The sequence below is a fragment of the Arachis ipaensis genome, chromosome B5 (genome assembly GCF_059453495.1).
Source record: "Arachis ipaensis isolate K30076 ecotype BB chromosome B5, ASM5945349v1, whole genome shotgun sequence".
Classification (NCBI taxonomy): domain Eukaryota; kingdom Viridiplantae; phylum Streptophyta; class Magnoliopsida; order Fabales; family Fabaceae; genus Arachis; species Arachis ipaensis.
Genome location: NC_142440.1, coordinates 130930397 through 130956802, shown reverse-complemented (window position 1 = coordinate 130956802; position 26406 = coordinate 130930397). Strand labels below are relative to the sequence as shown.

The window sequence follows — 26406 nt, the reverse complement described above, 5'->3', positions numbered from 1 at the left end:
TGACTAGAGAGTAAACACAAAATCCAGTGAGGGTTCAATAGCTCATCACCATATATCTCTGCTTAATTGTTAATTGTCTTGCAAGTTTGTGAAATACTTTTACCCATCTCAATTGTAAAAGTGCTTTAACATTATCTAGGGTTTGGCTATGCATACATGATTCCTTGAGAATATGAATTAATTTAACTACATGTAAGTTTTATATACAAGTGAATAAAAATTAGAATTGCATGATTCATTTAGTTGCATTTAGAATAGAATGCATTGCATGAGATTCCACCACCTTACCTTATTCTTTATCTTGGATTTAGCATGAGGACATGCTATTGTTTAAGTGTAGGAAGGTTGATAAACCCATATTTTATGATGTATTTTATGCTCAATTTAAATGATTTATTCAATCATTCACCCACTTATTCATGTAAATTGCATGGTTTTACTTTCCCTTCCTTATTATGTGATATATGTGAAAAACATGTTTCCTATGCTTTAGAAATATTAAAATTAATCATCCTTTGTTGCCATTCGATGCCGTGATTTGTGTGTTGAGTGCTTTCAGGCTTTATAGGGCAGGAATGACTTAAAGGATGAAAAGGAAACATACAAAAATGGAAAGAAAGCACAAAAATAGAGTTTTGAAGAAAAGGGCAGCGACGCGAACGCATGGACGAAGCGGCCGCGTGCCCAGCGCAAAAAGGCAGCGACGCGAACGCGTGACTGACGCGGACGCGTGCCTTGAGCATAACGCAAATGACGCGTACGCGTGACCGAAGCGAACGCGTGATAAGGAAAACTCCCAGATGAAGCGACCGCGTGATCCACGCGGATGCGTGACAGACGCCACGTGCAGAAAACGCCCCCAGCGATTTCTGAAGCCCTTTTGGCCTAGATCCAAGTCCAGAAAACACAGATTAGAGGCTATAAAGTGGGGAAATCCATTCATTCATAATCATCAGCTCATAATTCATAATTTTTAGTTTTAGATGTAGTTTTTTAGAGAGAGAGGTTCTCTCCTCTCTCTTAGGTTTTAGGATTAGGATTCCTCTTAAAGGATTTAGGATTTCAACTCCCTATCAGGTTCAATATTCCTTTTACTTTATATTTCTCTTTTACTTTTAGATACTTTAATGCTTTTATTTAATTACTTATGTTGCCAAATCGGCTTATGAACGATTCATGTTAGGATTTTCTTTATTTAATATAAATTGAGGTATTTCAGATTTATGATTCTTATTTAGCTTTTTATATTCTTGGCTTTAATTGATTAACTGGATACTCTTGAGTTATCAAACTTATCGTGATTGTTAATTGTTATTTTTGCTAATTGAATTAAATTCCCCTAACTCTAGTCCTTTCTTAGGAGTTGGCTAGGACTTGAGGATCTAACTAATTAGTCCACTTGACTTTCCCTTGCTTTAGTAAAAGTTAACTAAGTGGGATTAAAACTCAATTCTCATCACCATCGATAAGGATAACTAGGATAGAACTTCCGAATTTTCATACCTTGCCAAGAGTTTATTTTATAGTTATTTATTTATTTTACTTGTCATTTAAATTACTTGTTCCTTACTTTCAAAACCCCCAATTTACAAAACTCATAACCAATAATAAGAACATACCTCCCTACAGTTCCTTGAGAAGACGACCCAAGGTTTGAATACTTCGGTTATCAATTTTAAAGGGGTTTGTTACTTGTGACACCCAAACGTTTGTACGAAAGAATTTTTTGTTGGTTTAGAAGCTATACTTGCAACGCGATTATATTTGTGAATTTCTTTACCGACATTAAATCTCGATCATCAACGAGCCGAGAGCCTCGAATGTTCCCGAGAGGTTGCTGAACTCACCCTGCTCCTTAGGCGGACTCCTCCCTCCTCCCGTACCTCTTCCTCATGGGGGAAGAGCTCCATACTCGCACCAGGTCCCTACTGATGGCGACAATGTTCGGTTGCTTGGGTGAATGGTGGTTTGGATGGAGTTCGTTCTGGAGCAACTGGTTGTAAAGGGGGATCTGGACCTGAGCACGAGCTCCACAAAGAGAAGGGTTGTGCGAGTCGTCGGTGGGTTAGTGGGTGGGGCCATCTACAGGACACTCCCATGCTAAAGTCATTGTCCATACAATGTGGCAGCAAATTAGATAAAAGGTGACATACCTCTGGGGAGGGGTAGGTCCCTCCCCATTTATACTCTGTACTCGAGCGAGCCCTTTCTCTTGGGCCTGTCTGTTTAGAAGCTTGTGCCAGGTGTCCAGGTCCTCAGTAAGTCATGAGGTGGCACACGGGTCACCTCTAGGCGCGGGTTGAATGTCTAGCGGGTCGGGGATCCGCAAGTAAATCCATGGCCCTTGTTGGGCCAGATCGGAACAATAAGTAAAAACAAAAGCAATTTTTGTTGAATTATTTTTTTTTACGAAATTATTATATTTGTGTTCCAAATAAATTTATATTTTGTAGTTATGGATTTTCGTATTTTTACTTTTCTATATAATTATTTTAGAGGTAAATACCAAATCGGTATCCAAAAGATTTTGGCACTGACAAAATAGTACCTGACTTTTGTTATTGACAAAATAGTCCTTAAATAATTTTAAAATTTGACAAGCGTGTCCCTAAGCTCGTCGGAGCACACTTCCGATGAGAAGGATGCTAAGGTGGCCACCGAAAAATCCAAAGTAAATTTTTAATTAATTAATTATCCAGAATCTAATCCCCCCATCCCATTAATCCCCCTTTTTAACCCTAATCTCTCTCCCTTCCCCTTTTGAACCTAATCCACCCTCCCCAACGCACTCTCTCACACTCTCAACGCACTCTCCTCAAAACGACAGTAGAGCTCAACCTTCTCAGTCTCACAGAGCTGCTGTCACCGACACTGCATGGTTGTCATCTCATTGTCGAGTCTTCTGCATCTGCCAACTCCTGTGTTGTCTGTCTCCTCTGACGGTGTTGCGTCGTCTGTGCACCTTCACCGCTGTTGCCTTGCCTAAACCCACTCTCCGTTGTCCCTGCACCTTCACTGTTGTCTCCTCAATGTCACCTCGTAGGTATGTGCTTCGCGGTGTCTCGCTTCCCTCCTTGTGGTAAAGCATAAGAATAAACACATATAACAGCAGCGTCTTACTCACCGGCCTCATTTCTGTCACCTCTACTCGCTGCCCTACCTCCTCTGTCTGTGTTCCATCTTGGCTCCACCATGTCATGCCTCCTCCGTCTCTTATTTTTCTGGCCTGGTCTAAATCTACATCTTGCTTATGTGATGTTTATGTTGAGCTTTATTTTATTTTATTTTGATTATTGGATATGAATCTGTTTGTATTTCTCTGAGCTTTATTGTTATTAATCTTCTTGAATTGTAAATTAATCTGTAAATTTGGAACAATTCATGGTTGAAAAAGTGAGAGTATGTTAGGGAGAGATTATCTTTTGCTAGATTAGAGTTCAGGAGAATTTCCAAGTTTATGGCAACTCATGAGTGAGAGAGTGTGTTGGAGAGGGCGGAGGTTAGGGTCCGGAGGGGCAAAGGAGGGGGGATTAGGGTTCAGAAAGGGGGATTTTAGATTTTTCAAGTTGGACTGGTTAATTAATTAATTAAAAATTCACCTTGAATTTTTCGGTGGCCACTTCAGCATCCTTCTCGTCGGAAATGTGCTCTAGTGAGCTTAGGGACACGCTTATCAAATTTTAAAATCATTTAAGGACTATTTTGTCAATAACAAAAGTCAACTATTATTAATTGTCTAATTATGAAATTTTAAAATTTGAAAAATTAGGATTTGCAATTTAAGCCATTTCCACTACAGACGGTTACTCCTAATATCTTCGTTTCCTCCCAGTCTCCGATATCCCCTCTTGCCGCCGCAGCCTCACCTGTGCTGTTGCAACCACCGCCCCCCGGCAAAAAGTTCCGACGCTCGCATTATCTCTCCCGACACCGCGACGGTCCCCGGCACACACCACCACTAACTCAAATTCTGCCCCTTGTTCCTCCGTATCATGGTGATCTCTGATCCCTCTCTTCCGGCGCATCTGCTCTGGTGCCTGGTAACCCCCTCCCTTGGCCGACAAAAATCCCAGCCACCACTGCAGCAGATTCCGTTGACGCACCAGGCGGTGGTTCCCTTGGAACCGCTGGCACCGCCGCAGTTGACGGTCACATCACAGGCGCAATTTCCGTTTCCATCTCCTCCTTCACCATTTGGGTGATTGAATTCACCGTTCAGCCTTTCCTCTTACCCTCTGTTATCTCCGGATCTACTATATTTTCCAAATTCAGGTAAGTAAGAAGCAATGGGTAATGGCCAGAATATGGCGTTGATGATGGCTTTTGAGATTCAGGCTATAAGATTGGTTTTTTTGTTGGTTTTTCTGTTCATTCATCTCTTTCTTCTCCTACTTCAATGGCTAGTTTAGGATGGTCATTTTAGTAGTTATGCGAATGGTTATTTTAATTCTTATGTGGATGATTATTTTGATTGGATTGAGTTTAGTTATATATAATCAAAATATGTTGGATATTTAATTCATTAGGTATGCAGATGATTTTTTTTTCTTAAATAGATGGTAATTTTTACTAGAGGTGAGTGACACCGATGGCGGTGTGTGGCAAGCCAAGCAGCGACGGTAAAATGAGATTATTATTGATGAAGGTGAGGGTGGCAGCCGGTTAGGAAAAAAGAGGGTATTGGAGTGGAATACTTTGGTAAATTAGGATTTGAAATGGTTACTTTTTTTAGAATAACTAAATGGATTTTTTGATTTAGGTAATTTGTGGAGTATTTTTTATTTTTTATATGTATTAAGCTAAGGCTTGGTTTGGTAAAAAATTTTTGAAGAGGTGCTTGTGTTTTTTTAAAAGTTCAAACTCTTCATTTTGTGTTTGATAAATAAAAAAGATCATGTGCTTGTGCTTGCAACTTTTAAAAGATTTGGATATTTTTGAAAGTACTTAAGGTAGAACTTTTCAAAATTAGCTTATGCTTTTCAAAATTTAAAAGTTTAATATAACTTTATATATTAATTAATTTTCAAATTTAATGCTTATATTTATATCTATTATAATATTTTTAAATTTTAAAAACTATTTTACCAAACGTAATTATTGTTGCTTATATTTATTGAAAACTATTTTTAATTTGATTTACCAAACATAAATGATATAACTTTTAAAAAATTATCTTTTAAAAATTAGTTTTTATAAATTTTTTTTAAAAGATAAAAATTTTACTAAATTAAATCTAAATATATATCCTATTATTTACATTGTTTAAATTTTCAATTATCTCCTAGCGAAGTTGAGTTATTAATCCTGCAACTATCACAATAGCTGAAAGCATGTCGTGCAAGAATTACACACATTGTGTCATAATTATCCTCATCTATACCAAGTTTATAAAAACATCAATAAATATGTACTATTGAAGAGCCCTTTATTGATGTGTATTGATAATTTGATACTACTGTTAATTAATCGAGAAAGTGCAGGGAACTAATCTTCTAGGTAGTTAATACTAATTAATTTTAGAGTTTATTATTTATAATTTAGAGAATAAAATTAAGAATTTATAATGAGTAGAGTTTATAATTTTCTTAGTTAACCAATCCTAAATTTAAAATAAATAAAATAATTTTAAAAATTTAATTAATATTAATTGAAAAAATTAATTACTTAATATCATTCTAATTAATCTTAACTATATATCCTAATTTTATCGCAGTATACTTGAATTTCATGTTAAATTTATATTTCATATATATATGAAAAAGACAATCTCTCGTCACGCTACAAATTCGCTGAGAAAGAATTACAAAAGTTTTCAAATTAAACTAAAATTAATTGATGCAAATAAGCATTCAATACTTTTATCTCTTCTTCTTTTTTCTTCCAAAGCAAGCGCAGGGATCCGAGCGGAGATTCCTGTCCCATTTCCGCTATTCCCCAAAATTTATGAATTTTCTGAATTGTCTTTAATAGTTTATTTCTCATATATGTTTTTTAGTCATTTCTCACATGTACATATATATATAAACCCAAAACTCCTAATCTTTATTTGCATAACCCTCATACTCCATCCAACCTCTCTGTAGCCACCCCTTGATCGCCACCCGTCTCACCGCATCGCCACACCTCACCATGCCATCACCATTATCGCGTCGTAATTTCTATTTGCAGCGTTCCTTTTTGTAACTATGCTGTCGTGTTCATTTTCTTCTCTGTTGTCGCGTTTCTCACTTCGTCCACTGCTTTGTCCTTTGACTCGTCGTTGCGTTCTTCTATTGTGTCATTTCAAAAGAAATCATCATCGTGTCATTTAGACTTTTTGTATAAAATCTTGTAATTTTTATATAAAATAAATACTTGCAGCTCTATTCATATGGAAATTAATAATTAGTTAAAATTATTATGTAAATGGAGAATGAAATTTTCGTAGAAAATAGAGCCCATAAAAAATAGGGATGAGAAGCAATATTCTTTTACGACGAAAAAATGAGAACAAAGATGGAAACAAATTTGAGAGCGGACATGAAGAAAAAAAAAAAAGGCATTTTCCGCCCCCAAGTGACGATTCGTTCAATGATTTTCGGTATACTGATTGTCAAATGGCCATATAATTAAACTCGCCCCTCTTGTAAGGAAACCTAAGTGGGAGTGTGGGACATTATGCTCTAGATTTTGTATTTTTTATTTGAGATTAAAATAAATATGTGGTCTCTAGATGTTTATTGAAATTAGCTTCATTTTTTTAAAGCATGATTTAAGATTTAGAGTATATTGGATTCTAAAATAAGAAGAGGAGTTAAATTACAAATTTTTGCTAGTTTTTTCATTCACACTGAATTTGATATGATAAAAGTTAGTTTGGTGAATTTTATAGTGTTTTTATTATAGTGTTTAAATTATTTAACTTATTTTTAGAAATAAAAATAAAATATTTAAAATTTATTAAATATTATTTTTTTTTTTAATTAAGTTAAGCACAATATCAAAAGTACTATAACATCTATCAGTTAGTTTTACTAAAAAATAAATTACTAAATTTTCTTTTTTCTTAGGATGTCATTGACTCATTGTCGAATTATCCTAAATTTGTGCCAAAGAGTTTTACAATTTGAGATGAGTTGACAAAAATAATTGTTATGTGTATGTACATTTTTTTAATGCTTGCATTCTCTCTCTCTCAACCCAAATATATATACATATTAAAAAAAGAGAAAAATAAAAATTAGGTCCATAAATATTTTGATTTAGGATTAATTAATATTTGAAAAAAAATACCAATTTAATTTTCTATGACAAATGATGGATACGTTATATTTTTCTATTAATTTATCATGTAAAATTTAGTGATGGTGCTTATATGTACTGTTAACTACTATAATGAATTTATTTGTAAAAAATCGTCATGTAGATAATAATTTTTGGAATGAAACTGCACTTGTTTGGTAGAATTAGTAGTAAATAAAGAACAATTGACAAATGTTATATAAAAACTCAAAAGATAATAATATTTTACTATTCAAAATTACATCGTTTCTGTGTTCATGTGCAGTGACGGAGTTTGAAATAAAATTTTGGCGGCCAGATAGAAGATAATTGTCAAGATTTTTTGATATGGACTCCATTTAAGATAAGTTCGTCTAATCTCATCTTTTTTATTTGGGTGATATTGCCAAATTTAAAGTCGTTTTCCAGTGTTTCGTTCTAAAGAATTAAGGTCAAACTCATCATATGCAACCCTTTGAACTTTTGAAGGTTATATCTCACTTTCTTCGTGATTCATTAAAGTAGAAGAACTATCTACATGTGTTGATATTGTAAAAATTATATGTTCTCCTTCTTGAATATTAGTCTTCCTCTTAAAAATGCATCAATTCTTTGATTTTTCATGATTATTTTATATAAAAATTTGAATATATATCCTGTAAAATATGTAACAAAAAATTAGAAGGATAAATATTAAAATTTATAATATTTATTGAATTCTTTTATCAATTTATACAAATACAATAATATCAATACTTATTGAATATTCTAATATTTTTTATCATATAAAAAATTAAATTAAATAAACAGTAAAATATAAAATAATATTAAATTACATAAATAAAAAATACCTAATTTTTTATATTTGAACTCAAAGGTAGAAGGAGTGTTGCTTATTGAATAGAGAGTTGCGAAATGCGAATACACTCAGTTCAGTTCTAATCCAACAAGGTTTGAATGTTTAAAACTAAAAATTATTGTGCAATAAAAACAAGAGATGAAGATTGAACTTTGAAATTTTAAGTCATAGTAAAGTATTTGAACCAACTGAACTATTTTTTTATTTTCTAAAAAAGTATTACTAATTTTTTTAACAAAAGTTTGGGGGTCATGGCCCCCCTTGTCTGAACTAAGCTCTGCCCCTGCTCATGTGTTAGTAACTAGACATCCACTATTGTGGATAATGAAATATATGGATAATTTCATTTTGTTTTACACTATTTATTAACAAAAGGACATACATGTCTACCGTTTACTATCATGGAGGACTTAATTGATATTTCTTTTTCTTCAAGAGCTAATCAGTTTGAGATCGAAATATATTTGAGGATCTAATTGTCAATTTAATCAAGAAAAAATTAACTTAGTGTGTTAGATTGATGTCCATAAATTAAATTAAAGTAGGTTGTAACTCTATTTCCTTGACTAAAGGTTTGTTTGGATGAGTTTTTAAGAAATTTTTTTTAATTATTTATTTTTTAAAAGATCTTGTAGAGAAGTAAAAGTAATTTTATGTTTGAATATCTCATGAAAAAACGATCTTTTTATCTATCAATTATGTTTGGGTATAATAATATAAAAGTACTTTTTATTTATATATTATTAAAAAACATATATTTTTTAGAAAAAAAAGATCTTTTAAAAAAATATAAATTATAACTTTTAAAAATATATTTTTTTTAATATTTTTATTTTTATTACTAATATTTTTACTTTAATTACTAATTTTTTATTATTATCAATTTAATTGTACCCAAAGATGCACTAAGAGAGTAGACGATATGTTTCAAGCAATGTTTTGAAAATCGAATTAGACCGGTCGATTTGATTAGATTAACCAAAAATTGGTTTTTTATCGATTCGGTTAATGTAAAAAACCATTTGACAAAAAACTTATGAAAAGACCTATCGAACCGGTAGTTAACCGTGACTCAGTAGAATTGGTCAATTTTTTTATGGTTTCCAAAAGTTTAAATAAAAAAAAAAGTAAAGAACCAAACCACCCCCCATATAAAATCTACTTGGCTACCCTCTCTTCTCTCTAAAACCCTCTCTCTCAGAACAAAACCAAGAAAACCCTAACTCAGTTCTAGTGCTGCCGCCAACAGTAGCGTCACCTTCTCTGTCCTCGTGGTGTTGTCAAGCCCGGCGCCTCTGTCCTCGTCGTCGTTGGCCACCCCTCTTCTCCTCTTGGATCCCTTCTCCTCGAGTTGCTAGGTCTGCTCGCTCGTTGTTGGCGTCGCCGTCTCTGTCTTCATCGTGTCAACCACTTCAATCCTCCTTCTCGTCGGCCTCCCTGAACTCATCTCTGTCCTCGTCATCGTCGCCCGTCTCTGTCTTCGATCTCGGAACTCTGTCGATCTCATGGCAAAGCACAAGCGCTCTTCTCTATCGTCATAGACTCTTCACCATCTCTCTCTGCCGCCGTGGAAAATAACACAGTTTGATTATGTTATTCTCCCTCTTTCTTGAATTCTTCGGTAGTTTAATTTTTTTTTGTTAATTATAATGATTATGATTTGCTGTTTTTATATTTTGGATTCTAATTGTTGGATAGAATAAATTTTGGTTGTCGTAATTGTCAAAAAAATTTCAATTTGATTAACTATTTAACTCTGTTGATTAACAGAAGGTTGCTGCTTCTTTTGTTTTATTAATTCTGGAATAATTTTGTTGATGGTTGATGGTACTTTGTTAAATTTTTTAGAATAATTTTATTGATTTTGGAAAACTAAATTACACACATTGAAGTTAATAACTACAACAAGTTTTTTTTTTTTTGAAATAATCTACTTCATAAGAAGGCTCATTTTTTCCATACAGAAAAAATTTTAGTGTAGTTCAATGAAATGGACGTGTGTTAAAAATTTCAACTACTGCTATGGTGTCAGTCCAAACGTAACCTACGTTTTACCCATTTCATTTTTTTTTGTTAACCAAAATAACCAAACATAGGATGCGTTTAGCCTTTTTAGAGTTTTAATTTTTTTTATTTCCTTTTTGCCCAAACGTAGGTTACGTTTTATTCTTTTTTCTATTTTTGAAATTTATTTTATTTTCTTTTTGCCCCAAACACAGCCTGTGTTTTTGGGTTGGCAATGTTTAAAATTTTTTTGGAACTCTAAAACGCAGCTTGCGTTTTGCCAGTGTCAAAAATTTTTTTTTGAAAACTTCAAAATGTAGGGTGCGTTTGGTGTAGAAAATAATATTTTATTCGAAAGCCTTGCCTATAAATACGAAATACAACCTATCTGAAGTTCCTCATTTTCGTTCTACTCCCATTCCTCTTTCTTTCATATATCTCAAACCTTTGAGTTTTTTAGGCAATTAGTAGTGTCAAAAAAGTTGGGTTAGGTGAGGTTGAGGCTATGGAAGGTATTGCAAATATCCGAGTGTATTGTAACAATGAGATTATACCAAACATACATGAAAGAGTGACTTTTGTTTGTGAAAGTCCGTCTTCATTTGCTATTCCATTTACCATGAGTTTTGTGGAGTTACAAAATGGTCTTTGTGAGAACATACAGAGTCACATTTCGAAAAAGGTGAGCAACATTTTGTACAGAAATCCTGTACAAGTATTTGGTGGGCTGATGTAGTTTCAACTGATGTCCATCACTGACGACGCATGCATACAGTGAATGTTCTTTATTTATCAACAAACCCGAGGTCACGTGCCAATTATAGAGCTGCACGTTGAGTTTGAACAGCATACGGGGATGGATGCGGTTGGCGATTGGCGGTGGTTTGCATGTTGTAGGTGAAGGCAATGTTGCGACGGAAGATGGTAAGTTTAGTATTGGAATGGAATTTGGTTCTAGAGAGTCGGTGATATCTGCAATCAAAAGCTACACTATCTCTAGAGAAGTTGATTACACCGTTTATGAGTCTGAGTCGTAGACATTCTACGCGAAGTGCAAGGGTTATGGTGCATGGTGCAATTGCCTTATCCGAGCTAGCTTAATTCGAAAGAAGGGGTGTTGGGAGATCAGGAGATACAATGGCAAGCACACATGCACCATGGGCACGATTTCACAAGATCATGCCAAGTTGGACTCAGACACAATTGCAGATACCATTAGGCTGTTGGTTGAAGCAGACCCATCGATAAAAGGTGAAGTCTGTTATTGTAGAAGTTCAGTCCAGGTTCAACTACACTGTAAGTTACCGCAAGGCTTGGTTGGCAAAGCAGAAAGCTGTCACAAAGGTTTTTGGTGATTGGGAAGTTTATTACCAGACTCTGCCAATATGGTTGAAAGCAATGACAGTGAAGATGCCAAGGTCTCGTGTTCAAATAAAAATGCTCCCCATTTACCGTGAGAGTGAGGAGGTTCAAGGTGTATAAATTCTGTCCTGAAGGGTGCACGTAACCTTCCTGTGACTGCCATTGTTAGGTCTACTTTCTATCGGTTGAACGAATTGTTTACTCGGAAGAGCGCCGAGGCTCGTGAGCGTGTCCGCAATGGATTCACGTATTCAGAATTTGTCACTAAGAGAGTTGAAGAAAGTTTTCGACATGCATAAAATATTGTGGCCAATCGGTTCGACAAGCACAATGAGATGTTTGAGGTTCACAAAATGCAAGATGGTTTCATTTACACTGTTAACTTTCTGCAACGACACTGCGACTGTGGCCATTTCCAGGTCGAACGACTCCCATGTCGCCACGTTCTTGCATGTTGTGCTAACCAGCGTCTTGATTGGCAAGTATATGTGCATGATGTGTACAAGATATCTGAAATTTGCAAGGTGTACAGAGGCGAGTTTGTTCCGATGGGTGACCCATCTACGTGGGACCGATATGAAGGAGCAAAAGTGACCGCCAATTGGACATTGAGACGTGCGACAAAAGGAAAATCGAAGTCAACTCGCTACTTGAATGAGATGGATTCGTGGGATATGCGTGGTCCTTGCTGGTGTACTATGGGTGGACGGGAGGGACATACGTTAACCAATGTGCTCAGCGAGCAGGTCCAAGCTCCGCTGGAGGTTATTAGTGGTTAAGCTTTTTATGTAACTTTGTTATGACCTACTCCACAATTATATGTAACTTTTTATGTAACCTCGTTATCAATTTTAAACTAGTTAACACTTAATAATAAATATTTTAACCTCGTTATGTAACTTTTTATGTTATTGCGCAGTTTATGTATGTATGCATTAAACACTGAATAATAAATAAATATTTAGATTAAAAGTGCAACAGGATAATCTCAAACAGGTTATACGGGAACAAAACTAAATATAGAATAAGAATACGAGAATAAACGGAATCATCTAAATATACAATACGAGATACAACATTGAAAACAAATCTAAACTCAAACAGTACAAGATCAACTGCAGTAGACTACTTCCTCGGCGTCTTCTTCGAATACAAGGATGTGTTGTATTTGTCCGGTGGCACAGTCTGTATCCATAAGTTATATGGATGACCTTAAGACACACTGACATCCAAACTACCGCCAATGTCAGAACCACCAATATTTGTTATGCTCACACCCCAGTGTCATAACAATAATTTATTATTATTATCCTCAACAGTATTCTAAAAAATTAACAACATACTAACCATCATAATAATTTTTTTCCAAGACTTAATCTTAATAATAATAACAATAACAATGTCAATAATAATAATAATAATAATAATAATAATAATAATAATAATAATAATAATAATAGTTACTAACAACAAAATATTGCTTCATTTTTTTAAAATAAAACTCTGTTAATAAAATGTTAATAATAACAGTTACTAATACATTTAAAATTATTAATAAGAACAACATAACAATAATTTGTTAAACAGTATTATTATCATCATAAAAAATAATAATAAATCACTAAAAAATAATAATAAATCATTAAACAGTATTATCAATTATTAAAAAATAATAATAAATTATTATCATTATCATAAACAGATTTATAAGAAACATATTAATCATAATAATAATTACTCCAATATAACAAAAATACAAATAATAATAATAATATTAAAAATATTAATAATAATAACAATAATAATAATAAGAGTAATTACCCAAATCAGTCTCCAAGAATTTTAGAATCGGACATTTTAGTCCCCAAGGAAAATTAATACACAGATCAATCCCCAAGGTTTTATTCCGGCAGACAAATCAGTCCCCAATTCATTTTCTAGCAGAGTAATTACCCAGATCAGTCCCCAAAGATTTTAAAAACGGACATTTTAGTCCCAAGAAAAACTAATGTACAAATCAATCCCCAATGTTTCTCTCTGTTAGACATAATAGTCCTCCATCCAAAAATAAAATAAAATAAAATAATTATTATTATTAATTGCACAATAATATTGTACTATATTTTTTGTATTTTTTGGACAAAAATAATAATAAATTTATTCATTAAATTCTTATATATATACTCAATAATAATAATAATAATAATAATAATAATAATAATAATAATAATAATAATAATAATAATAAAATTATTAGAGATTATTTTACAAGAAATTCAAGGTTAAAACCATTTGATATTTTTGTATTTAATATAATCAAAAGATGTACTATTTTAAAAAGTATGTTTGTATTTAATATAAATTCAAATTAAAATATTTTCTTTTAATACATATTTTTTAATACAAACATATACATTTTTTTACATAGGACATCTTTTGATTATATTAAATACAAAAATATCAAATGGTTTTAATTTTGAATTTCTTGTAAAATAATCTCTAATAATTTTATTGGACATTATTATTATTATTATTATTATTATTATTATTATTATTATTATTATTATTATTATTATTATTATTATTGAGTGACTATAAGAATTTAATGAATAAATTTATCATTATTTTTGTCCAAAAAATATAGTACAATATTATTGTGTAATTAATAATAATAATTATTTTATTTTATTTTATTTTTGGATGGAGGACTATTTTGTCTAACAGAGAGAAACGTTGGGGATTGATTTGTACACTAGTTTTTCTTGGGGACTAAAATGTCCGTTTTTAAAATCTTTGGGGACTGATCTGGGTAATTACTCTGCCGAAAAATGAACTGGAGACTCATTTATCTGCCGGAATAAAACCTTGGGATTAATCTGTGTATTAATTTTTCTTAAGAACTAAAATATCCAATTCTAAAATCTTCGGGACTGATTTGGATAATTACTCTAATAATAATAATAATTATAATAATAATAATAATACTAACAACAACGTCACTAGTAATAACATTATAACAGTAATAATAGCCCTAATAATAATAATAATAATAATAATAATAATAATAATAATAATAATAATAATAATAATAATAATAAAATTACCAACTATAACACAAATAAATAAAATCCAAAAAAATATATATCCATCATAAAATTAAAAAAAAAATTACTTACTCATTGAAGATAATCCAAATATTCAATAATGTATTTTCAGATTTAGTAAAATCTATCACGAACCATTTTTCGTTTTAAATTATCTACCCTAAACTTTCTACTCTTCTTCTTCCTCCCACAAGCCCTAAGCACAACCCTTGCAACCCCTCACCGTAAAAAACAACATCATTTTCAATTCTTCCTTACTGCGTTGGTTTTCGCGTTTTAAAGGCCCCATAACTACTCTCTTCCAACGCGTGGTGTTTATACAGCCAGAGAGCCTGCCAAACGCAACTTGCGTTTTGTTCCTGACAACTGCCAAATGCAACTTCCATTTTGAACATTTTTAGGCAATCAATATAGTGGGGGTAGGGATACATTTCGAAACTTGAAGCTCTTTCCCGGCCAAACGCAAGCTGCATTTTGCAGCCTTCATGTAACTTTTAGGTATTCTGTTGCAGTCAAAACGTAACCTGCGTTTTACAGGTTACTGACTTTGCAGATCCATATTTATAGATTACACGCTATGTAGCAATATAAGAAAATATCACTATTTTTACTTTTATTAATTAATTATTTTCTATCATAAAAATTTTTAAAGAATTTGATGGTATATTTTTTTATGGTTGAAGTTTTATTGTTATATGTAATTTATAATATATGTGATTCCTATGTTTATCTAGTTAAAAATTTATTAAATTTAAATATTAAAAATTATATATTAATTTTTTTATAATTTTATTTTATATTTAAATAAACTGATTGAATTCCGATTGAATCATAGTTAAATTATTAAGCTGTTGAACCAATTATTTTATTGGTTTATTGGCCGGTTCAATTTTCGTTAGGACTCTGTAAAAAATTTAGATTTAAATCCTAAACCCAATCTAAATTAAACCATTTAAAAATAATCAGTTTTAACTTTTAAACAAAAAAAAAAAATCCAAACCAAATGGTATCAATTTTATAGTTCGGCTTTTTAATCTAAGCCATTTAACCAATTTAAATCCGGATCCGGATCGAGATCCGAATTAGGATCCAAAATTGGAAAAACGCTAATCTGAAGTCACAGAACCTCTTCGACTCTTCCCTCTTGCTCTTCTCATCTTCTGACTCTTCTCATCATCTAGACTCAGCTGCCGGCGCTTATTGTCCCCGCCGCAGCTGGCACCGGAGCAGGCAGCTGGCACTGCAGTTTCCTATCTTCGGCCGCCACCACAAGCGCGTCGCGTCTTTGGTCGTAACTTTCGCCTCTTTGGATCATCGTCGCACCGCCGCTCTGTTCCGCCGTCTTTTGTTCTGCCGTCCGCCTTTCCTCGTCGTGACCAGTTCTGTTCTCTGTTCTCTGGGTACCCCCGCCTTTCCTCAAGGTTCTTCTCTGTTCCGCCGTCTTCTGTTCTTTGCATTTCCTTTATGGGTTCTACCGTTCTAAGGGTGTAGAGAATTTGAGTTTGCATCTGTGATATTAGTTTATGAATCAAGAATCCTTATGAATGGTTCAATAATGCTTAATTGCTTAGCTTTGTGAAATTAGTCAGAAATGATAAACTGGTAACATATATAGTTCCTGAAACAAGTAACTGGAGATATTTATGTTGCTATAATGCTATGCTACTAAGTGTTCTAGATTGGTATTATTTTTTAAACGATCTCTAATTTATTTACTTTGTTGTAGTTATAGACTTATAGTAATATGATCTTCTATACACATATGATCTAATCTTATTGCATTTGAATGATGACTCTGCTATTATTATTTGTAAATATAGTTCCTTATAATTTTGAAAAGTTATCAAAGTAAACATTGCTGCCATCTCCAAGAACCTTATTTGTAAATATAGATCCTCCATTGATTCCCATGATCCTTGCTCCTTATGATCTTTGGATTTGAAGCGTTTATTTGACGCCAACTGTTTAATGACTCTGATTCCTATAGCACAAGAAATTCCATGGTTTTACACAGGAACCGCTTCATTACATTCCCAACCCCCAAAAGCTTCACCTTTGTTAACGCAGTTCCTCAACACTTCGACAACCATTCTTCATCTCAAACAGACCCAGGCCTTCGCACTTAAACTCCTCTCTCACCAACCGCTTCAATACAATCACTTCTTGGGTCGTTTGTTTCTGAGGATTCTCCGTCTTAATGCCGGAATATCTAATCTCTGCTATGCCCACAAACTGTTTGATGAAATGCCAAGCTGCCCAAACAGCTTCCTTTGGACATCCCTTATTCGTGCATTTATATCTGGTACCCAATTTCGCCATGGAATTTCCACCTATGCTAGGATGCACCAAAATGGGGTCTTGCCATCTGAGTTCACCTATTCCACAGTCCTCAATGCATGCGGACGTATCCCCGCCATGTTCGAAGGGACACAAGTACATGCTAGAGTGGTGCAGTCAGGTTTCTTGGGGAACAAGTTTGTGCAAACCACTATACTTGACATGTATGCGAAGTTTGGTAGTGTTTTCGATGCAAGGGTGGTGTTTGACGGGATGTGTGATAGAGACCTAGTTGCATGGACGGCAATGATTTGTGGGTATACCAAGGCAGGGATGATGATTCATGCGAGATGGTTGTTTGATAACATGGGGGAGAAGAATTCTTTTACTTGGACTACTATGGTTGCAGGGTATGCAAATAGTGGAGACATGAAATCAGCCAAGAAATTGTATGATGCCATGGACGAGGAGAATAAGAGTGTGATCACATGGGTAGCAATGATAGCTGGTTATGGGAAGCTCGGTAACGTAAGTGAAGCAAAAAGGGTGTTTGATAGGATATCAACGCCACGTGATCCGTCAGCATGTGCAGCAATGCTGGCTTGTTATGCCCAAAATGGGTATGCAAAGGAAGCTATTGACATGTATAAGGAAATGAGGCAATCAAAAATTAAAATCACTGCGGTGGCAATGGTGGGTGCTTTATCAGCATGTGCACAACTTAGGGATATTCAAATGTCAAGTACATTGACAGAACATGTTGAGGAGAGTATTTATGGTATATCCTTTTGTTATTACTTTGTTTTCTGCACTTTACTGTCAACTCAATCTCTTTGGCTTGAACATTTTGATACTAAACTTCGCGCTCTTGTTTAATTGGGTTTCAACCAATTGTTCTTTCATTTCAGATAGGATACATATTATATCCAATTCATTGATCCACATGCATTCCAAATGTGGAAACATAAACTTAGCTTGGACGGAATTCAGTAGAATGAAATACAGAGATGTGTATAGTTATAGTGCAATGATTGCAGCCTTTGCTGAGCATGGGAAATCACAAGATGCTATAGATCTTTTCCTAAAGATGCAGAAGGAAGGATTGCAGCCAAACCAGGTTACATTCGTGGGTCTCCTCAATGCATGTAGTTCTTCAGCTCTCGTCGACGAAGGTTGTAGGTATTTTCGGACTATGACTGAGATATTTGGTATTCAGCCCTTACCCGAGCATTATGCTTGCATGGTAGATCTGCTTGGGAGGGCTGGGCAACTTGAAAGGGCATACTGTCTCATAAAGCAGAATGCAAGCGCCGATGCAACCGCCTGGGGTTCTTTATTAGCAGCTTGCAGGGTTTATGGCAATGTGGAATTGGGTGAGACAGCTGCTAGACATCTCACCATGATTGACCCTGAGGATTCAGGAAATTATGTGCTTCTAGCAAACACTTATGCATCGAAGGACAAATGGGAACGTGCAGAAGAAGTTAGGAAGTTCATGAGTGAAAAGGGAATGAAAAAACCTTCAGGGCATAGTTGGATACAAAGAGAGATAAGTGGATAGTTTAGAGATGAAATATTTTGATTGTTAATCTTCTGCTTCTTCTGCCAATGTAATGGGATGAATTCCTTCTGCATTTCCAAAGTTCTTTCCAATGGTGGATGCTAGAGAAGAAGCACATTCATTGTTAAAACAATGTAATTAACTTTAGTCTATTACTATGGATTGTACCTTAAAACAATAGTTGCAAGTAATTAGATCATGTTTTCTCTTTGTTTTGTGGAGATCAAGATTTATTTTAGGATCATTTTTGTTGGTATCTCTTTTTCTTTGAAGGTCTTCCAATTGGTGTCTTATAAATTAGGAGTAAGATGAGTGGGTTTTTCTTGTTTCCCAGAACTCTTAACTTAGGACAGTAAGCCAATTAGCTGCCACATTCTACAACTACATATCATGTTGCGCAAATCAACATTGACCTTCACTGATGAACTCTAAATACATTTCCAGCATCATCTCCTGATGAAAATGGCCTCCAACATCATTTCCAATTCTTTTTATCATGAACAAAGTACATTGAGGTTGTTTGCCATAGTGTAAGAGAGAGATCTTCTTACAAAATATTCTATAATCCTGAGTAAGGATCAAAGTGCTGATATTCTCATAAAGTATTGTCCCCAAGGCCATCTCAGTCATGTTACTCCATGTTAGGATTGTTTGATATGTACAATCCAATTTAAGGGAAAATGTTGCTTGATTTTGTTTCTTTTTTCTGTAATTTCTTCTTTCTATTTTCTTCGTGTTTATGTTCTTCCTTGCTCATGCTCATCATATTTCACTAGATGTCCTCTTCATATCTCATTTTATTGCAAGTTGAGGTTTGTCCAAATTGAGAGGGAATGTCTTGTATATAAGCTTAGGATATTTATGTTGGTTAAGTTAGTTAATTGGGATGACAACTCAGCAGATTAGTTATGCAAGTGACAAGGTAGTTAGTGTCGAGTACATGAATCAGTTAGAGGGAGAGCCAAGCCAATACCAATAGTCATAGATAATATATAATAAGCCAGTCACGGGTGATGAAACTTGATTATTCTATCAATTCCAATTTTCTCATTTCTGATTCCTCTACTTCCCTCTTTCCTTTCTCTGCATTTTTCATTTTCACCTCTTTTTCAGTGGCATATGGAACAGAGTTTTAACAGAAACTACTTTTTTTTTTTTGTAAAATCTTTCTATATTAACCACCTGCTACTCTATGTGAATTGCACATTTTAAATTTCAAAAAGGTAAATTGCACATCAATAAAAGTTAAAGGGGAAACAAAACAAAACAAAGGAAGGAAAACTAATAATTCATTTCTTTTTTTCCCCTTAAACATTACAGTATAAAACATTAACTCTGAAGAGGATCACATTTATTAATTAATTCATCAATTGAACGTGAAACACAGCTCTTCATGTCAATTTGTCATCATATAAACCCAAAAAAAAAAAGAAGAAAAATATTGGATTGACTAGCTAATTAAGCTTTGCAAGCAGTAGATTTATGGCGAGTATTGCACTTAGGTATGCATCCAAGAATTGTTGTGTTATTAGAAGGGCGTGGTTTGTATGTTGTGAAGAACTCGGGATCCTGCTCCAATGATTCTGTGTAGTTCTCCAAAATGGGAACTATCTCATCAAAATGTGGCCTCTTATCTGCATTGCTTGACCAGCATCTGTTTATTAGGTCACTTAGTGCCCATGGACATTCAGATGGCAATGGTGGCCTTGCATTCTACACAAACAAAATACGAATAAATAAATAAATAAGTCCCACAATTTGAGTATGATTAACGAAATGTATATTTATGAAAGAAGCTACTATAGTGGTTATCTCATGCATATACATGTCCGTTTGAGCATGTGATTCTCTCTCCCAATTATTATAAATAGAGTAATATCTTAAATTAGTCACTAAAACTTTAGTAAGACAATTTAATTCTTAACAAATTTTAATTACTAAATCAGTTCTTAACTTTTTATCTTGTTTGACATATTAATTCTTGTGTCAAATTTTGGTAAAAAAAGTTAGACAAGACATAACAGTCTTAAAAAATTTTTAAAATTTCATATCAGTTTCTCTATGTAGACGAACAATCTGATATAAGGACTTTCTATCTAACGAAATAAAAATTTAAAAACTAATTTAATAATTAAAATTTGTTGAAGACTAAAGTATACAACTAAATTTTTTAAAGACTGATTTGAAATTACTCTTATAAATCAACCAGTACACCTCAAAATCAACCACCAGCAGTCATTATGCATTTTTAAATTTAGATCAATATCCTTTAAAGTGAGAGAGTTAGTAAAGTGATGAAGTGAAGAACTAATCACTATTAAATTAAGATAGTGAGACTTACATGCAATGAGAGTTGCAAATTCAATGAAAATTAAGTTCTCATTTTATCACTTTATTAATTTTTTCACCTTAAATATCTAAATTCTTTAAATTTGCATATATGTTGTGAGAGAGGATAGAGAAGTCCTAATAATAAAACCATAAAGCTAGCTAAAATATATCAAAAATTGCTACAAGAATTTAATTTGCATACAAAACTTCTATGTAGTTATCTGAAACTCTGTCACGAGTAAAGTATTTGACTGTCACACAGCTAACTTTAGAAGTCTTATAAACAACCACCTGAGTGATGATAATAAAACACTTTTACATATAACAATTAAACTATTTATAACAATATATAAAAACAAATTTTGAAATACGGTTTTATAGAAAAGTTTATGGGATTCTTTAGCAAAAACATTTACAGATCATGCCATTGGATGGATGATAATATAAAACTTAAGTGTATAAAAATCGATCTCAAACATATATTATGCCTTGTGGTTGAGTTTAACTAGTCCCATGTTCAGAAGTCAGCACATTAACTTATCCAAAAATAGAAAATTAGAAATATAACCCTCTTGATGCAAGTGTATGCATACTTTATAGTATTTTATAAAGGTTAAGATCCGAAGTATATCTTTTGGATATTTGTAGCATGCGCAAAGGGAATGAGCATGAATAGTTGGAAAGGACTAATATATATAACACCCCCGCCCCCCCCCCCCCCCCCCCCCTCTTCTGCCCCTCTCTCTCTCTCTCTCTCTCTCAAGTTACTGAGTAAAAATCTTTCAAATATACATAAATGTATTAAAAATGTACACATATTAACTAAACTTTTTATTTTAAAAGATTTTGTATTTTCTATAAAAGCTTCTTTAAAAAAAAAAAAGAAGACAGAAAAGTTTCACCAAAATCAATAATTTCAATATATACCAAAATAGCATTAATGAAATTAATTATATGACACTTTGTTTTCTGGCGTTCTGTGCATGTGACAGGAGGGAGTGGTAGCCATCATTGTTGATTTTCTCATAAATATTGATACATGGCACATACCAAATTTTTTAATGTTTTGGAAAAGTTCAAGAACCATCTTAAGATGTCAGGCAAAAATAGATAGTGAAACATCGCAATCTTTTCTGCGGTGTGTTTGATTCAGTTTTCCCCTGATAAAAAAACCAATTTCTTTTCTAATAAAAAATCACTTGAGTTATGACATATTTACATGAAAAAAAAAAAAACCTAGTTTCACAAGACGCCAAACAAAACAGTTTCTAATAAAAATTAATTTTCAATTATTTAATTATATAAATAAATCAAATTGTTAACTTCTTGTTTTTTTCCCTAGAATCCAAAACATAGGCACTCTATATATTTGGTAGCAATTCAATCCAACGTTGTTAATTGAATGTGTCTTGCTTAGATAAGCAAAGGAGCTATCTTATCAGAAATCAATAATCATGGCCACATGCTCCACTCTAAATATTGTAGACAATGCATGATTGTTGCCCACCCTTGCCCCCACGTTTGAGAAAGATCCGGGACACATTAACCATCAAGGTCCTACTCAAATGCATGCATAGGACATGCATAACAGATAATTAAAATGTAACATATAACTATACATGCTAAATTAATAATTGAATTTGACAAAGTATTATTGGCAAAACAAGTTCATGCATATTCAAGGCTAAATAAGAGTTTAATCATTTCTATTTCTTGTCACTGTAAAGTTCCTATATGTTGACATTCAATGAGAATATGAGATGGTATCATCTAGATAAAAAACAAAAATTGTTTCTTTTTGAGAGTAAATATGCAAGTTATCTACTTTTGTTTATGCAATAACACCTAACTGAATATGTATATAAGAGAATTTTACACTTACGGTGAATATATATATACTCCTATATTTTATAATATCACTCTCCCCATGAGTTTTTTGGATCGTATGTATGTATGAATTTATAGTAAAAAAGAATGACATTATCAAAATAGAAGTAACAATACCCATATCCATGTATATATATATAGATCATGTTGATTTTCAACCACGGCATCAATGAAATTTGTATTGCATGTTTTAGCACAAAAGTTAACAAAATATTTAATTTGGTCTTCAGTAGTCAACAGCTTTAATCAGTTATAAAACACTCTGAGTTAGTAGTTCTGATAAACATGTACTCCTCTACCTGTGATTTGGGACAATTAGTTGATACTAATATGTCTAAAGTCAAACAGCAAAGAAACAAGCCAATTTTGTTCAAACTTCACAGCATGGATGCTATAAGCCTTTAGAGGTGATTAAGTATATTAATCATCTGATATTTATTCTGTTAACTCAATTAAGAATATGAATGATACAATTAAGTAAATTCTGATGCAATATATACCTTGTGGGAAACTGCAAATGCAGCTTGCTCTGGTGTCATGTTTTCAAATGGTGTCTGTCCTGTTAAAATCTCCCATAGAACTATGCCAAAACTATAGACATCAACTTTCTTAGTGTGATGCTTTTCTTTGATCATTTCCGGAGCCATCCACCGGTAAGTTCCGGTGAATCCTTTCGCGCTACCACACTGAGATTCCAAGCAAGAGATACCAAAATCTGCTACTTTTACACACATATCTTCCCCCAGAAGCAGATTTTCTGATTTGAGATCCCTATGAAGTATCCCCTGAGAGTGAAGATATTGCATTCCCCGTGCAATGTCAAGGGCTAATTTCAGAACAATTTCAAGTGGAACTGAATTTGATTGTTGCTGATGCAGATATTTTCTCAATGATCCGCCGGCTAAGTATTCGGTAATTATACAAAAGACAGGAGGTTTCTTGCAGGCTGCAATAAACTGTAAGATCAATAGAATGTCAATAGCTGATTGAAAATGTATAATAATCTAGCTATTATTCAGCAGCTGCAAATTTTTAAACACAAACAATGCATTCTACTCTCATGAATAAGAAACTGCCTTTTAGAACTATGTAGTAGTAAGAATTAAACCAAATTAGAACGCAATACTTCCCAAAAATAAAAAATAAATAGTACTTGATCAAGAAGAACATCCACATAGACACTGCAATCTATTCGATTCCGTGCATTCGGGAAAACCCTAAATAAAGATGATTATTAATCTCTTGTTCAGTTTTTCAGACCGATGAAATGGAACAGAACAGAAAAGGACTTGTTTGGCAATTTCAACTATTACAATCAGAAATGTAGTAAATCCCTATCTACCACTCAATTCCTCTTCTAAGATAATAGATTCAATCTACCAAGTTAATTACTTAAAGGTAAAACTATATCGTAGTCTTCAGAAGATTTCAAATTACTCAATTAGTAAATAAAGACAATAACATCAACAACATGGACAGAGAATCCAAACTCCAAAAGTGATGCTTCAGCATTGAACCATCAGAAAGAAATTCAAAGTTAGCTACCCCAAAAAAGAAGACTTATCCACAATTAGACTAGACTCCAAATCATCAAAGTCATCATCTTCAATAGCATGAGAATCATATCTCGAAGCTACAAAGACTTGTCATTGGTATTATGCATGCGGTCCTACGTTCAAACGTGATCCCCGTCATGTAACATTCCTTATTCTTAAAAGAGCAAGAACAATAAAAAGCTTGCGTGCTTAGAGGGAGTCCAAACCCGGAGAAACTCAAATTAAGGAATTATATAGTAAAAGAACCGCGGACTGCCTGATAATTATATTAGTGGCTGTTTCCACGTTTTAAACTCATAAAAACCTTGAGAGAACAATAAAGAGACAACTCAGCGGTTGCTTAACACAAAAACAGAAGACTCACAGTGAGGATATTGGGATGGCGCAAGCGGAGGAGCAAGGAGACCTCAGAAGTGAATTGTTTCTCAAGAAAAGAAGCAAGATCCTCATCCTCCTCAGGCAGGCTTACAAGCTTGATGGCCACATCCTTCTGCTTGTATACACCTCTGTAGATCCTGCTGTGCCTTCCCGTGGCGAACTTGGAACCAATGAGAAGCTGAGACATGTCAGCACTCCATTCCTCTTCGCCTTCTCCCTTGATCGCCGCACCCGCCGACACCAAGTACTTCGACCATGACACCGCCCTCTTGTACTCCCCAAGGGACAGCCTCCTCCCTGACGACCTCATGCTCCCATTCCCGTTCCCTTTTTGCTTCAACCAATGCATATTCTTCTTATTAGTACAAACCACTCACTCCTCAATACTCAATACTGCTCGCCTCAAAACTTGTATATACAAAAACAATCAATCGGAATTGCAAAGAATCAAAATTATGAATAAAGGTATTCAGTTTTTTTTCTTTTTTCTTTTTTTTTTAAAGCTGAGGAATGCAGATCCGGAAGAGGAGAAAAGATATAAAACGATTGGAGTTTTAAACAAATGCAGCAATTTGGAAGGTGGCTAAGTAATGGTTTTCAATTTCATGGGTTAATAATAAATAAACGTAGTTGTTCCTGAGATAAACTACATTTTACGGATACTGATAATGGTTTGGTCTCGTTGAAGGTCATGGAATCACGACGAATCTATGAAGAGGAGAGAAGAAGAAGATGACAATAGAAAACCAGGACCAAAGACGGAAACAAAAAAGCTCACAACGCCTTGCGGGTATTTTAACCAAAACGAAGAAGAGTAAAAATTAAAAATTAAAAAAAATTAACGACAGAGGATTTCCCTCAGAAGAAGACAGATTGAGATAAAGTTTTCTTTGTAGATTTCCAACTTCCAATTGGGTGCTTGCACCAGGAAAGAGAAAGAAAGTAAGGGAGGGTGTAATAGTAATAGACCATGACCCTTTATTTGGATTTGGATAGCTAAAGCAACACTTTATCCGATAATCAATTAATCAACTAATAACTTAAATTAAATTAAGAAAAATACTACTGATCTTTTAAAATGCAGTCATTGTCCAATTTTTTTAAGAATTTATTATTATAATATCTATTTTTATATATTAGTTGTTTAAAGAATTAGAAAAATTATTTATTTTTTATTTTTTTTAAATTAAGCAAAGGACAATATTTAAAAGAGACCTAATTACACGGTTAAATTAAACATAGTATATTTATATTTTTTTTATGATTTTAATTTAACATATATTTACTTGTTCGAAGAGTGTTAGGAGGAGAGATTGAGATTTAAAAACAAAGATTAATAACGAAAATTAAATTTAAGTCTTTATATTATTTTTTATATAAAGTGTATAAGATTGAGTTATCTCACAATATCTTGTTTAGTTTAAAATAAAAATAAAGACTTAAATAAACGAGTACCAAAAATATTCTTACTAATAAAATCATACTCCTTTCTCTTTTTCGATTTTTTCTTTTCTCTATCTCTTTCTCAAGCTACATTTAGGCGTTATGCCGTACCGCCTTGTTTAGGTACCGTTGTGTTGTGCATTATTTCTCTCGCGCTCTCTTGAGTTACAATTTCGCGTCGCGTCATGCCGCCTATGTTCGGACTATGCCTTCGTGTTCAGGTCGGTCATGCTATCTTTATTTTCTATTGTGTTCGTCGCACCGCCTCAGTTCTAGTTTAACACTGCCTCAATCTCTCTCACTATTCTTCTCTTTTTTTTTATTCTAATTTTAAAATATTCTTATTTATGAGTTGATTGATATATGTTGATGAGATTGTTGTTG

General features: G+C 33.4%; 2 protein-coding genes across 4 annotated transcripts; one reads left to right on the top strand and one right to left on the bottom strand.

Moving 5' to 3' along the window:
- Positions 1–15679: 15679 nt before the first annotated feature.
- LOC107640982 (pentatricopeptide repeat-containing protein At2g03880, mitochondrial) lies at positions 15680–18648 on the top strand. Of its 3 annotated transcripts, none has more exons than XM_088486109.1 (3): positions 15680–16010; positions 16604–17644; positions 17775–18648. In XM_088486109.1, the coding sequence occupies exons 2-3, from the start codon at positions 16834–16836 to the stop codon at positions 18425–18427; spliced, it is 1464 nt and encodes a 487-aa protein (XP_088342235.1). In that variant the 5' UTR covers positions 15680–16010; positions 16604–16833; the 3' UTR covers positions 18428–18648. The 3 variants fall into 3 exon arrangements, with proteins under 3 accessions (XP_088342235.1, XP_088342236.1, XP_020980026.1); XM_088486110.1 differs by having other exon boundaries at positions 15728–16010; positions 16583–17644; XM_021124367.2 differs by lacking the exon at positions 15680–16010 and having other exon boundaries at positions 16420–17644.
- Positions 18649–19695: 1047 nt separating this feature from the next.
- LOC107643953 (serine/threonine/tyrosine-protein kinase HT1) lies at positions 19696–25533 on the bottom strand. Its single transcript, XM_016347712.3, has 3 exons — positions 24566–25533; positions 23146–23601; positions 19696–20140 (listed from the first exon to the last, which is right to left on the bottom strand). The coding sequence occupies exons 1-3, from the start codon at positions 24926–24928 to the stop codon at positions 19886–19888; spliced, it is 1074 nt and encodes a 357-aa protein (XP_016203198.1). The 5' UTR covers positions 24929–25533; the 3' UTR covers positions 19696–19885.
- Between the last annotated feature and the right edge of the window lie 873 nt (positions 25534–26406).